Source organism: Numenius arquata, chromosome 10, assembly GCF_964106895.1.
Source record: "Numenius arquata chromosome 10, bNumArq3.hap1.1, whole genome shotgun sequence".
NCBI classification, from domain to species: Eukaryota; Metazoa; Chordata; class Aves; order Charadriiformes; family Scolopacidae; genus Numenius; species Numenius arquata.
In genome coordinates this window covers 17,805,524-17,820,380 of record NC_133585.1, presented here as the reverse complement: position 1 = coordinate 17,820,380, position 14,857 = coordinate 17,805,524, and the positions used below count along the sequence as shown (strand labels likewise).

The 14,857-nt window shown below is 45.8% G+C and overlaps 1 protein-coding gene across 1 annotated transcript in view; it reads right to left on the bottom strand.

Annotated features, from left to right (window-relative positions):
* The window catches only part of TET1 (tet methylcytosine dioxygenase 1), a 67,419-nt gene extending 53,551 nt beyond the window's left edge, over window positions 1-13,868 (bottom strand). Inside the window, exons 1-2 of the mRNA XM_074154892.1 lie at window positions 13,658-13,868; window positions 3,255-5,309 (exon numbers count right to left, since the gene is read on the bottom strand). Coding sequence (XP_074010993.1) covers window positions 3,255-5,186 — 1,932 coding nt within the window. The 5' untranslated portion in view covers window positions 5,187-5,309; window positions 13,658-13,868. The remainder of the gene's footprint in view (window positions 1-3,254; window positions 5,310-13,657) is intronic.
* Between the last annotated feature and the right edge of the window lie 989 nt (window positions 13,869-14,857).

The window sequence follows — 14,857 nt, the reverse complement described above, 5'->3', positions numbered from 1 at the left end:
ATTATTCATTCTGAGAGGGACAGCAGCCCAAAATAAAGCCTTTTTTTCCCCTCTTCTTTTCAAAGCTTGCTTATATTTTTTATTTATTGTGCTGCTCTTTCAAAAAAAGTTCACTAAGCAAAGGACACTTTTTCCCCTCTGTATTTTAGAATTTTTTTCTTTACCAGCTCCTGACCAGGCAGCCACAGCGTGAATCCCTCAGGACGAGGGGCATCACAATATAACAATATTACTACGCAGAGGGGCTGGGAACTACAGCCCACAACGCTTTATCCAGACTTTCACTATGTCACATATCCCTGCAAAATCCATTACGTTCAGCAAGGTAAAGGATCACCGAAGGTTTATGTGGATGTTATTTTTAAGTGATATTTTTCAAGTCCAATATAGTTTTCAAATCTTTATCTGGATTATGTGTGAATTAATGAAAATAACAGTAAGGTAACTAATACCAGCTCCAAACATGCAACTGATACTCTCTGAGGGTTGAACGCTTGTGCACACATGGGCATGTGTGTTGAAATATGCACTTCAGTCTACATTCACGGCTTCTACCAGCCAGGCCTTACTGCCTATAACTGTAAATCCACGTAAATTCTTAAGGGAAACCAACACTTTTTCTTCTTTTAAACAGCATGCGTGGACTGCCAACCCCTGCACGGGCTATCCTACCGCCACTTCATGTACAGAGCTCTCACTGACTGCATTGTGACTTTAGTTAGAACGAGAAGGGATAATTCCCTTTAAGGCAAAACACCGATGTTTAAACTATGCTCGCGCAAAGCATGTCTATCCCCTACACTCTCCTCCCAGTGAATCACCTCCGAAAAATGCTCAACATTCCACCACCATGAGGGAGAGATGCGTGACTCTTACAAACAGGGAATGCACTGAAGCCAAATTATCGTGTTCACTTTCTATACCATGGACAGAGACCTACACTTTTGGGTTTTCCCCAGCTGCCCTCGGTTTCAAACACATTACTGTCATCCAAGTCCCAGCTGTTGCAGTCCCAGTCCTACCAGTTGGGAGAACACAACGGGATTCCCTTCCCGAGCGCTACATACAACCTTATGTAAAGGACAGCTGCTGAGCAGAGTGATATAGTGTTTCCCATCCCCCAGTATCCCAACATCTTTAAAGAGATCCCCTAACATATCTACATTGGAGAAATACTTTCCTCTCATTTTCCCAGAGCGCAGTTTCTAGAGATTACAAGCGAGGCAAACCTTGCTTCTAGGAATATCTGAAAAGGCACCAGACTTCGTTCAAATACATTTTTATAAGAAAATACCTGACATGTTCTTAAATGTCAAGAATACTTCATTTCCTCCATGCAGTACATTGAAACTTCATATGAAATTTAACAAGAAATGAAGGAGGCCTCTGGCACAGCTCTAAATGCATTGTACAAAATACAACCACTTTAATAAAATAAAAGCACACCAAAAAAGCTGCCAAAGAATAAAAACAAGGAATCTCTCATAAAGAAAGAAAAAGGAGTGCCCAGAGAGGACAAAGGTGAAGGGGCAAAGCTAATCTGCAAGGAGAAGGTCAGCCTGAGCAACAGGAAAAGAAGTATGTTTAGCCTGAAAAACAAAGGTTGATAGAAAAGCTGGAGTGCTCCCTTTCACCCACCCTGCCAAAACCCTTTATAAAACATGGCTTTTAGATCACTTCCTACCTCAACTCCACCAATTCTCCCCCATGAGCTTCTTCAATCCCCACTGGCTACATACACAGAGGGACATAATGTACTTAAACTCTTTTGCTGTAAAAAGTCAGGACCAGTCTTCTGTCGCCTTTAGTGTTTTAATAAATATCTTAAGTGACATTATAGCTGTCCCTCCCCTCACTTTTTTTTTTTTTTTTTAAAGAGCATTTAGGAGCAGTTGAGACACAAAAAGATTTTTGAATGAACCCTGAGTCAAGCTGTTTAAACATACTTCCCTAAACATTATAATTTAATATATACTTCCCCCCTAAAGGGGAATATATCATATCCCCTCACTGCTACAGGACTTTTCTTTCTGCTTGCCTACCTTAAAAACAGAACAGACTTCTCTGCAAACCCTGGTAAGCACAGGCCAGAGAGTGGTGAAAACAGGAGGTCTCCTGAGATCTCCACAGCTGACAGGAATTTCTACCTGCTGTAAGAACATGCTGTTTTAATAAAACTGCTATCGAGAAAGGTCTTGCAGGTGCATTCTCCCCAGCTCGAACTGCTGCACTCGGGAGTACACACTGGTGCAGAGACTTGAACCTGAGTTTCCCACATCCCAAGGCAAATGTCCCAGTGACTGAACTCCCGAGACAGCATCTCCCCCTCCGTGGCTCAGGTACCATTGGATCACACGAAGCAGAATGCTTCCAGCAGGACGTGGCGGTGCAGAGGCTAACTCTGCAGCTCAGAGGTCAGGGAATTCAACTGGGATGTGGGAAATCTATGTTCAAATCCCTACTTACCTGATTTAAAGCCTGATCTTGAACTGAAAGCTCTCAGAAGGTCAGTGCTGTTATCACAGGGGCATACAGACTGTCTTTTCCCCTCCTCTTTGTTCCAAAAGTAATGACCTGGGTTATAAAAGGCTGATGGATCAGAAAAATGAGTAAGAAACACAGAAAAAGAAAGTATGTATGAGAGATGAGGTAAAAGACAAAGGGAGACAGAGACAAGAAGTGAAATGAGAGAAACAGAAGAATAGACAATTAGAAAGGCAGAGAGATGTGAAAGGGGAAAATGCAGCTAAAATTTGGTCGTGAAGTTTATAAATTTATTTCCACCAAATCTGTCATCACAACAAATTACTTTAACTGAATTAAAGAGCAAACAGCCTGCCTTCCTTTGCTTTTTAACCTTAAGTATCTTGAAATACAGACATTCTCCCTAATAATTCACAGTCTCCTAAGACTACCCTCGTTCTCCCCCCTCCCCACCTTTTGCACTTAAATCTTTCTCATCTCTTCCTGCCCTCAATTAGTTCGTTGTTTCAGCCAATATCTGGAACACAGAGCTAAAGCCATACTCACCTCTGATTTTACTCATTTACACAGCAGGAACAAGAATAACTCCAGCTCACTTTAATCTACACCTCTATAGATGACAAGAAAAAGTTACTGTACAACCTGTTAGCTCCAACAGTAACCCTAAGCTCTCTAAAGTTGTACAGTGACCAGCATTTCCCTTTGCAGAGTCTTAAAGATGTACCTCAAACCTCAAAAGAGTGACTTAATTTGCAACTTCTTTGGCTTACCTCAAAAGGTAGCATGATTGGCGGCGGTGGCTTTTTCAGTTCTTCACATTTTCTCTTTTTACATATCCGGTGACTAGTTTTGCGTTTCCTGCAACAGCTGCATTCTTCACAATTTGTCTTCCGCAGACAGGGCTCACAGACTCCACAACGCCTTCGTTTCTTTTTCTCTAGCATAGGCAGCAGAGATGAATATGGAACAGGGTAATCACCAGCTGGATTTTTAAAAGAGGATGGCCCCGAGGCCTCAACTGCTTCAGCGCTGTTGCTCACGTTGCCCTGAACCAAATTCAAGCTTACTCCGACACTTCCCAGCTGTGATGAATAATCATTATGCTGCAGTCTTGAGTCAGCTGGCAAATCTGCATTTATGGCTTTTTCTGAGGCAAGAGCAGAGATTTCTGTGCCCGAAGGCAACTCCGAAACAAAACCTTCAGAGAATTGTCCAGAGCTTTCACCAGAGATTTTATCAACTGTACATTTTTCTAAATCTGGAGATAAAGTGGGGACGTAACCTGAATTCAAAATTAATGTCTCTGCATCGATACATTTAACAAGCTGTTCAATGTCCTCCACTTCAATGTTGTTTAAAGAGGTATCAGAAACTGGTTCACATACCGTAAATATGTGTTTTGAGTCAGACTCTGAATTCTCTCTGGTACAGCTCAAATCCAAATTTGAGTCAAGTTCTTTGTGAACAGGTACAAAATCCACAACCAGTTTCACGTGGGATTCTGCAAGCGAGCTGGCACCTTCAAAATGTAAAAGCAAATTTGATTCAGTGGCAGCTACAGAGCTGGAATTTGAACCAATGTCTTTATTCTCAGACTCTAAATCCCAGCCTGCCTTCAAGCAGGACTCCGCAAGTGACCCTGCATCTTCTAATAAATGTTCGGGTGAGTTAAACTCAGAGGTAACTATAGGTGCAGAATTCGAGTTTTGTTCTTCACTGTGTAGCACCAGGTCCGACTCTGCCTCGATGGGGGACTTGGCAAGTGGGACCGACTCTTCTAACAGTACTGCTGAGCTGAGGTCTGAGGTATCGACAGAACTGGAGTCGGGTTCTTGACTGTTAGGCACCGGATCGAAGGGAGTCTCTGTGCACACCTTCGAGTTTGATTCAGAGGTGATTACGGAGTCAGAAGGAGAAGACGGAAGCACAAGCACAGCATTTTCAAGGGATGCTTCGGCCGAACTACCCGTATCAAGGTCGCTGGGTGTCTGCTCACAGGGCAGGTCTTCATGCTTGCACTTCACCTCTGACACTTCAGTATCGCCATCAGTTACCTGGCTACTTGGAATGGAGTCATTTGTTTCAGGTATTTCTACCTCTTTTTCTTGACTGGCACATGTGGTAGCAGGCTCTTCACCTGCACTACATGGAGTATCTTCTACAGCCAGAGGAGCTAACTCATTCTGTGCTAAATCTTGTTTCAAAACTCCTTCACCTGCTTCAATGTTTTTTTCTTCTGCTACTGCCAGGGCTTCTTGTTCTTGTTTTTCCTTTGTTTCTAGCCTTTTTTGTGCAGCAGCTTTCCTGGGTTTTGCAATTGTTGGAGTTTGGGACAATCTACGGGAGAATGATCGGTTACGAAGAGACATTGTAAAGCCATTGATGTTGAAAGAATCCTGGCTATGAAAAAGGATATTGTCAGCTTTCTCCAAAGTCACCCAAGATGCTCCAGACAAGGTTCTGCTTATGCTGCTCCTGAGAAGTCTACCTGAAGAGCTCATGATTGGTTTCTTTTCTTGCTGTTTTTTTTTAACATCTTTTTCTTGTGCTGGCTTTTTGCCTTTTCCAGAACTAACAGCTTTTGTGGAAGTCTTTGTGGTTTTCTTTCTCACTTGGCTAGATTTCTTTTTGCCCTGGTTAGTTTTCCTTTTGCCTAACTCCTCCTTTTTGACTAATCTGGAAGGTCTCGCGTGGTGAGCCATGTCTGCGGAGGAGTAGAAATGTTAAGAGGAGAGATGGAAAAAAATCATGAGCTCTTGAGAGAACTTTTCAACAGAAAACTGCATATTCCCATTGCTGCTCTCTGTGGTGATACAGCGTTAACTCTGAAACAGAAAAAGATATTAAACAGAATTAATATAATTCTAATGAATGAAGAGTGCATATATAGTAAACTGACCTTTTTTAATATTTAAAAATACACAACTAGAAGTATTGGATATTATGCTCAATTAACATAAAAGCTTTGAACATAATAGTATATTGCAAAATGGAAAGCTTGCCTAAATATCTAAAGCACAAATGAAGAAGCAAACAGAGATCAAATGACCAAGCAACACCACATACTTACTGGTTTACATCAGTAAAATGATGAATTTTCATCAACCTTATTATAACAGTTCATTAACTAACTCTTCCCTTGATTAAGAAGGGGTGAAGTTTACATCTGTAGATTTATGTTCAACAGTGTATCTGTCACTGTAAGGACATTCAGGAAAAAAAGAACAAAGCCGAGTTTATTGCGCGTGTGTGCACTCTTACACCACCACAGCATCTCTCATTCCTTTACCATCCATCAGCTGCCCACCATGGTATAAATCCAGATAAAATGGGAGAAGTAACTAGCTCCCCAAAGGTGTCTAACTTGTGGTTTTACTCATAGGGGAACTGGACCAGGGAAAAATTGGCTTTCCCAGTGTTATCTCCCAGGATAGCATAGTAGCACACTGCATTCCATTGCAAGCCTTGATTCTGTCCTCTCTAGCTATATCAAATGTATTACGCAGGCAAGTCATCTCTGCTTCAGCATTATGACTAACATACTTGCCTTCAACAAAATACCACGTTTGTCCTAAGCTTTTGTTCGTTCCCAAATACAACTGCAATGCAAAAGCCTCCCAACTCCCCAACAAACATCCCCAACGCAATTCAGCCATCTCAAAAGATAAAACAGATTTTTCATGCTCCAAATCAATTCCCTTCAAGGTGGGTTGGTATTTTTAAATGTAAAGCCATTCTCCTAAGTACACAGTTTTAAGCACATGGTGCTTTAGAGTACCCGTGGAAGGCTTTTAAAGCTTTATTTAGCTGTTTGAATCGATCAAATGGGCAGACAAGGGCAGCCTAAAAATGGGAGCAGGCAGAGCAAGAGGCTCTTTGGTCTCAGGCAGGAAGGTACCTTCCCTTCGTCATCGATCCTCTGAATTCCTTAAGCCCAAATCAAGTCACCTACAGGCCACCTGTACCTCACTGATGGGAAGAGGGGAAGAAAAGGAAGAACAAGAAGCATGGGGATGATGTCTAAAATCCTGACCTCTAAAGGAAGTAGAAAAGAAAAGAGTCGAAGGGTGCTACCAGGCTCCTGACACCACCACTCCTTCCTACAACCTCAACCCCACTTTGAAGCCAGCAGGGTGATCTTATGGAGGCTGCACTGACCCACAGCCTGGTCTGAGCTCTGCCGAAGCTGGGGAGAGCTAAGCTAGCACAGCCCAGTCTACTTAACACCCCAGAAACGTTAAGTGGTCAGCAGCGAGCTTGTTTCTGACTCTCTCAGCCCTGAGCAGGCTGCGCAGCGGCCACAGTACCTACCAAGGCTAACAGTAACCCCCCAAACTCCTTTTGAATGGCTTATTTAAAGCATTTTGAAGCCTAGTTCTTGTTTGTTCAGCAGCAGTAAGCCGACTGATCCTGTGTACTACAACATATAAACCAAGTATCTTACCTAAACATGCTGAGATTATTCTGTACCATATCTTCACATTACATATCAGATGAACATTATTACTGAGATAGGAGTTTTTCCACACGCTCAAATACCATTTTAGAGCCAGCATTGCTGCACAAGACAAAGGTAAACACACTTGTAAGGTCAGATCAGAAAACAAAGCCCAGCAAACACACAACAAACATGCTAACAGCACCCCTGCTCCATCACGGCAAAACATCCAACCTGGAGAGACTAAATAGACATGTGTAGTTGTTTATAATTGCATGAAATGCTTCACAGGCCACAGGACCCAGCTGAACAGCTCCTGCAGAAGCACTCTATAAAGTTAGGTCAGACACCGAAATAGCAAAACAAATACAAGGCTGAAATGAAGGTAATCCCTGTGCTTTCCTCCTCCTAGCCTTCTCTGGAGACACGGGGGGGGGGGGGGGGGGGGGGGGGGGGGAAGGGGGACATGGCCATTAGCACTCACTCCATGAACCAAGTGTCAAAGAGGGCATTCCCAACACGTCAAGCAGCTCCACAAAATAGCTGTTGGCAGCCTGCAAAAAAAAATATCTTCCCCAGTTTCTGGTAGTTTTGACAGAGACTGGGCTCCTCATTCCAAAGGATAGCCTGGAGGGCTGCAAAACCAGTTGGAAGCAAGCAGCAGGCAGCGTATCTGTAGCAATTAGCAGCTGGCCCTACATAACAGTGGCAGAAGAGGAAATGCCAGCTACTCTCAGAGACTACAGCCAGGAGAGCAAGGAAGAAAGCAAGCAAACAAGAAGAAGGGCCAGGCGACATGGGAATGTGTGAACCAGGAGGGGACCTGAAGAGATAAAGTTTTTTCTCTTTATCAGCCTTGAAACAGAAGAGAGAAAATAGGAGATCTGGAGTGGAAACAGAGACTGGATTTTTGAAGATACTGCACGTATATAATGCTTTGCTCCTATTACTGCTCTACATAAGCAGTTGCCACTGCTGTAGTAAAAGTTTGGGAAGCATGGTCATCAAAATGATCAATTAGAAGCTTCTTTGTAATTTATTTCTTTTAAAATCATCATTATAATTATATGATAATACGTCTTTACCTGGATTTGGAAATTGCAACATGGTTGCTTCATGACTGAGGAAGCAAGACCATCCTGGGTTTTGGGTTTTTTTTTTCCTTTTTCTTTTAATAGCAAAAAACACACCTGTCTGGCAAGAATGTAGAAAAGTATCAAAGCCAAGGTGTTGCTTCTTTTCAGAGCCAAAATGAGAGGCTATGAACATCAAGCAGTTGAAGACTTCCCATTTCCTTGGTACCAATAAATGGCATTTAAATACTGCCTTAAAGAGGATGTCCAAGGCTGCTAGTATTTGCCTTGCTCAGAGATGACAATACAGGGGCACAACAGCAGCAGCAGTTTTATCAATTTTGTTTCAATTTTGTCACTGGAGTGAATTTAGGTTTTTCAGAAGAAAGCTGGGTGATAAACCCATGAAGGAAATTTTTTTATTTTTTCTTCATTTAATACTGCCTTCAGTTATATTTGTCTGACCCCCAACATGGCTATAAGCTCTTGGGAGAAATGCCTGTCAGCAAGAGATCTTTGCTTCCCTTAAAGAAAGCCCATACTCTTGATGAATACTAGTCCACTGCAACAACCTCAACCGCTAGATAAAAAACTGCCATTTTTTAAATATAAAGTGTCTAATAAAACTGAATTACATTTTTATTTCTTTGTTTACTCTTCCACATTTAGGACCAAAATATTAGGTAGCTACAAGCTCAGTGTTAAACTTTTGTTTTCTGTAACACCAGGAAACATGTTACCTTCCCTTTTCCATTTAAAACACTGGCAATGACTCTGTTGATGTCTGCAGCAGTTGCAAATTGCCGCATGTCACTTCTTAATGACAACAAATGGCCCTATCACGCTGGTCACATTTCTTAGCAAGAAATTAATTATGTTTCCAAAATATTTAGGTGGACTTAGCAAGATTATGAAACACAAACCTCCTGGGGCAATATAATAACTTGGCAGTTTTCCATCATCCTGGAGAGAAACAAACTTACTTCAAGGCGACCTCCCATACCCTCCCTGAGAGCGGGGAGGCGGGGGGGGGGACACACAGGCGTCTCTAGGAGGTAAAAAGGGGTAATAGGTACGGGAAGGTTTGCAGGGAACTGCCCCAGATAATAACAGTGCATCCCGAAGCTGTCTGTTACTTGAGCTGACTTATCTCTCCTAATTCATGTGCAAAGCTGAAAGCTGGTTTTAAGGCCAGTTGCTTGAGTTTCGCTCATTCACAGTAATAAATCTGGAGCAATCCCACTGACTGCTATAATCCTCAACAAATACTGCTAAAAAGCTAATCAAGGGCTAAATCTTTTAGTCCTATCTTGGTTAAAATTCCAAACAATTATAATGAGAATTTTGCCTACGGAGTAATTGGGGCATTTAACCCCATACTACTGGAATGCCTCCAAAAAAAAAAAAAGAAAACCACCACAAAAAAAACCCACAACAAGCCAACCCAACACCCCACCTCACCCCTGCTTTTCTTATTTACTTTCCCTTTACACAAAAGGATAAAAAAATAAAGCAAGTTTTCCTCTTACAGGTAGTGTCCGTCAAGATTCTGTTCCATAACTTCATACTTATTGCAAGAGTGGGGGGAAGAGATTAAAAGATGTGTTCTCATAAAATGGTGGCTGCTTTTTTATGGCATCATGAAAGAGAGCAAGTGACCCCTGAACAAACACAGCTGCATGGGGGGAAAAAAATGACACAGCTAGGACCAGTTGGGCCTGGTTTCACTACAGTCAGATGCACTAATTAAATACATTTCGTTTCAGTGTTTAGGTATTTTTTAAAAAAGTCACTTGAGATGGGCCCAGTAGAGAAACAAGACCTGGAAGCTTTCATGAAAGCCACTTAATAATACACAGGTCCCAAGCAGTAAGGGCCACAATTTGACTTAGAAGACTTCACTTCTCAGAAGCTCAGATCTACAACTTTGAATTGAAAAGCACCTCATCTTCCAGCAACCAACGCTCTAGAGGAAGATGCAAGAGACTCCAAAGACATTAGAAAATCTGAACTTCAAGTTACGTGCAAAATGTTCTTCTTTCACAGTCTTTTCAGGATTATGTCATATCATCTGCATATTCTTCCCAGCTGCACCAAAGCCAACCTGCTCTGCAATCTTGCCCAATTCCCTGTGTCTACCAATTGCTCTGTACAACACTCTATACAAAAAGAAGGAAAATGGCTTAAGAGGAGGGAATCAGCTTTAATTTTCCCTTTCCCTCCCTTAATCCTCGAGTACCCATTTGGTTTTGGTTAAGAAATAAAAATTAGCCTTCTCAGTACCATGAGTTATTTCATACACAGTAGAGAAGCCTCCCCAATATCCCTCTACAGAGGCACCCCCAAGGTTCCACCATCCCACAGCCCCCAGACCTCTCCTCCCCAAGTCCTGTTTCAAGTGGTGTCTATAACCTCACGTGCCATTCAAAAAAAACTGGTTTCCATTTTCCTACATCTAAGTTTTCTGCTTTACTTTACAGGATTATGCCACTCTTAAGGCAGTCAGGCATATTTTATCCATGTATATTAAACCTTGACTTAAGTCAACACTTCCCAGTAGCATGACTGCAAATCTGCAGCAGGCACTGCAGGATGCCACCTCAGTTTCCCCCAGACAAAGGCATACACTCAAAGCATAATCCTTCTCCCACTGACTTCAGTAACACAAAATGATGTGAAGCAGACCAAGCACCAAGGCTTTCATGCTAAATTTTTGTCCTCGCTGGACCTGGAAGGCCACCTCTTGTGGCTTTGAGGATGTCTGGATAAGGCAGGACTGCCACCGTGCCCTACTTCCCTCTGCTGAAGGCTGCTGTGAAATACACACTCTCAGTGAATTCAGCAAGAGATATCCATGTTCAGCATTTTGCAATGTCGTGACTTCAGGATACACCTTGGAGCCTGCACAGTGAATGAGACAAATAAAAAAATACCACAAAAAAAAAAAAAAAAGAAAAAAAGCCCTCCTGGTTTAGGGAAAGCTCTATTAGAACAATAAAAAAAAGCGTGGCAAGGAACCACACATGCTTAAACCACAAAACCAGATTAAGCCTCAGACAAACAACCAGCACCAAAAATCCATTGTGAAGTCTCACACCGCATGTGGGAGTATCTTCTCTCCTGCCCAGGCAGGAGCATGGGCTTGCTTTAACCTCTGCTCAGTGCAGCCAAACACTGACCTTAACAAGGAGAATGCTAAAAAGTAAAGATATCAAGTAATTTCTAAGGGTTCAACAAATGAAAGCCCTTTCCACCAGAACACTCCAGGTATTTTTGAATATAAAAAAAGCAAGCAAAATAAAACAACTCCTCAGTTCCTCTAACTCTGCATTTATGCTGTTTTCAACACTGCATTTCTTTTTGATAACATTTGACTCCATTCTTCTGGGGGTTTGCCTTTTCTCACCCAAAAAAAAACCAAAAAAAGAAAGGAAAAAAGAACAAAACACTAACTGAATCACCTTATCTCAAACTCAATTAAAAGAAGGGGGAGGTGGAGGGAATAACCTTCAGGCAGAGATTAAGCCTGGAAAATTTCAGCCTGAAAGGTGTTTTGAAATGTAAGTAACTGAAAACAGACAGCAGGATGGAAATGCTTAGGCCAGCTTTCACAACTAGGGGTAGCACGCCAGCCATAATAACACACTATCAGTGGGGATTTTGAATTATTACACAGTGAATACATAGGTCTTACAGAAACCATAAATATCAGAAAGTTCCTTGGTACGTCTCACGTTGAGTTCTTCCCCAATTACCTGCTTTGTGCAACCCTGTCCACCCTCCTCTCCTCCAAGCACAACCAACCTCTCCTCTCCAGGAGGACTCAGCCTCATCCCGAGAGCAACCACCACCCACCCTTAAGCTGCCAGAGAAACTAACTGCTTCCGAAAAGCTCAAACCAGCCTTCTTCCTCCTTTACAGTCAGGGTCGACCGGGCTACTTGCTCAATTTCACCCAAACCAAGAATAAACGCTAAGTTTTCTGGATTCAATCTCTACTCCTAATTCACGTTGACTGACATTAATGAAAACAAGGTGATTACTGCACAGAAAAGCCTTCTGCCTCTCCACAAGAGTACCTTAAAAATAGTACTGAGCACAGCTGGGAAGAGCTACTATTTGGAAATTTTTATTATTATTATTTTCACAGGTTTCTCCATTGGCTTTCGCATTTAAAGAGACACTTTTGCCCTAGAAGTCTGCTTGGTCACGTTTAAATATCTAACACTGCAAGTGCATCTCTGCCCGAGTTTGCCGTTCCTGCGTTAACGCTTCTAGAAAGAGATCCACGCTGGTGCATCCAGCTTGTTCACGGGGGGGGGGGGGGGGGGAGCCGACTCTCACCACGGGTGTGCGCTGACACTGGTGTGGCTGCTGCCCTGCTCCAGATGCCTACTCGCACGCTCCCCTCTCCTCCTTAAAGCAGTAGCATCTCGCCACGCTGGGCTGCTGCTGCTGCTACAGCGGCCGAGATGCCGAGTGATGCGGGCTACATCGCTCTTTAAATATCTTCGGGGTGTGCAGACCAGGCACACCATTGGCGCGACTCCTTTGACTACCCCTTTGCAAATCCAGCATGCTCCAGCGCTCCTCAGCAGCCATACCTTTGTAAGGTTAACTGGTCCTGCCCCCCAGCAGGCCGCCCGGTCCTTTTTTTTTTTTTTTTTTTTTTCCCTTACCCATCCCATTCGGTAAACCGCATCCTTCTCCCCTGGCTCCATCCCGAGCCCGGCAGGGTCCATCCCCGCCAGCACCAAACCTCCGGTTGCCACAGGGACCACTACCACCTCTCCTCCCCCAGCTCCAAGAGCAGGTGGGTGGGCACTCGGCGCCCACAAGCACCTCGGGAGGCTGCAGGGCTCTGGTTCCCTCCGTGCAGCCTGGCCGACCCCGGGGAGGGAAGGGGGGGGGGGGGAAGGGAGGGAGGGAAGGGGCAGGCAGGGCCCGCCTCGGGGCGGGGGGGGCGGGAGGGGGGGGGAGGCAGCGGCTCCTCGTGGCCCGGCCCCACCGCTGGCCGTGCCCCCTGCCCCCCCCCCCCCCCCAAGCCCCAGGAGCCCTCCCCGGGGGCTGCAGACAATGGGGCCGGCCCCAGCGGGAAGCAGCCCCCCGGGGATGCTCCCCCCGGCCCCGCACACCGGCGGCACCTCCAGAGGGTGATGCTGCTGGTGCAGGGCCCTCGCCTCTTTGCCGGGGCGGGGGGGGGGAGGGGGGTTATCCGGCTGCTGGGCAAGGTCCCTTTAATTGTTCCCTGCCCTCCGCGGAGGCTGCAGGCGGTTTCTTCTCGCCTGGCGGGTTTTTCCAGGCAGGCTCTGGCTGCTGCAGCGCAAACACGCTCCAGCACAGCCAGGGAGACCGGACTTTTTCGCTCTTTCGGCCAACAAACTACGTTTTGCATTTAAATAACACACACACCCCCACATCCCCCCCCCCCGAGCCCGGCCACCCGCCTTCCTCCCTCCCTCCCTGCCTCGAAACGGCCAAGGGGGTGCCCCTGCCTTCTCCCTCCCTACTAGTTCAACTTTACAACGAGCCAAGCGAGAGGGGAGAAGTGGGGGGGGAGAGGGGGGCGTGTTTGTAAAATAAATAAAGAGGGGCGTCCGAAAGCAGAGGTCTCCGTCCCGTCCCCCTCCCCAGCAGCCCCGGGACCCGTCCCACGCACGTACCGGGGCTCGCAGGAAGGGGCCAATGCTGGCATGGTCCGAGCTGCGGGGGGACGTGGGAGGGTGGGTGAGGGGGGGGGGGGTTCACGGCCCGGGCCCCCGCGGGCGGGCGGCTCCCATGGCGCGACGAGCCCAGGCGCGGGAGAGGGAGCCCCGGGCCGCCAAACGTGCTCTGGGCGGCGGCGGCAGCGCCTCGCCCCTGGCCGGACCCTCCGGGAGGGAGCGGGGAGGGGGGGGGGCGGCTCGGCGGGGCGCTCGCCGCACCGAGCCCTCCCGGCAGGCGGCAAAACGCGCCCTGGATCCCCGCAGATGGAGCGGGATTCGTCGCCCCCCCACCCCCCTCTCTCCACACACACCCCCCTCGCCCCCGCGCTGCGGGGGAGGACCCCGGGGAACGGGAGGGTGGCGGGTGTCCGTCCCCGGCCGTGTGTGTGTCCCCTCAGCCGGAGTGCCGGGCTGGGGACGCCGGGGATTATTTAACACCGACAACAACCACCAAAAAAAAAAAAAAAAAATTACGGTAATAAAAGAAACGGCAAATTATTCCGTTACTTGCAGAGGCTGCGGTTTAGCACCGTGTGCCGCCCGACCAGCAACCAGCCTTAAAGCAGGACAGGAGGTGACACCCCTCTGAAATCATCCCTTTTTTTAGGCTGGAAAAGGGAAAGTCCGGTCAGCGGTGAGGGGCAAGGGGCCAAAACCCCTTCCCCTTAACATGCGCCATCCGGAAGGACCCCCAAACACCGGCGTCCACCCGGACATCCCACGAGCAGAGCAAAGACACCCAGAAGCATGGGGGACGCGCTGGTGGAGAGAAGGAAGAGCTGCTGAACCACCCTCTCCCTCCTGCAAGGAAGGGAGGGCAAAAATAAAAAAAAAAAAAAAAAAAAGGAAAATAAATAAATAAAAAAAGAGCCTTGGTCTCCCCATCCCCCACCCAATCCGTTAACAGCCGCTGATGATATTTGCTGCTCCTTCCCAGAGGGAAGCAAAGTGTTACAGCGAGAGGAAGAGTCAGTCCAGCCTTCTTACACAACTCATTATCACTACAGCCTTTTGTCAGAGTGGAAAGCAGGCCACCAAGTCTAACATCTCCTTGGACTGGGAAACAGATGTTTGAAATGGGATCTAGGAAACAATATACCCTAGCACTGCTTTTTTCTTTTTTTTTTTTTTTTTAAAAAAAACTTCATTATTATTCTC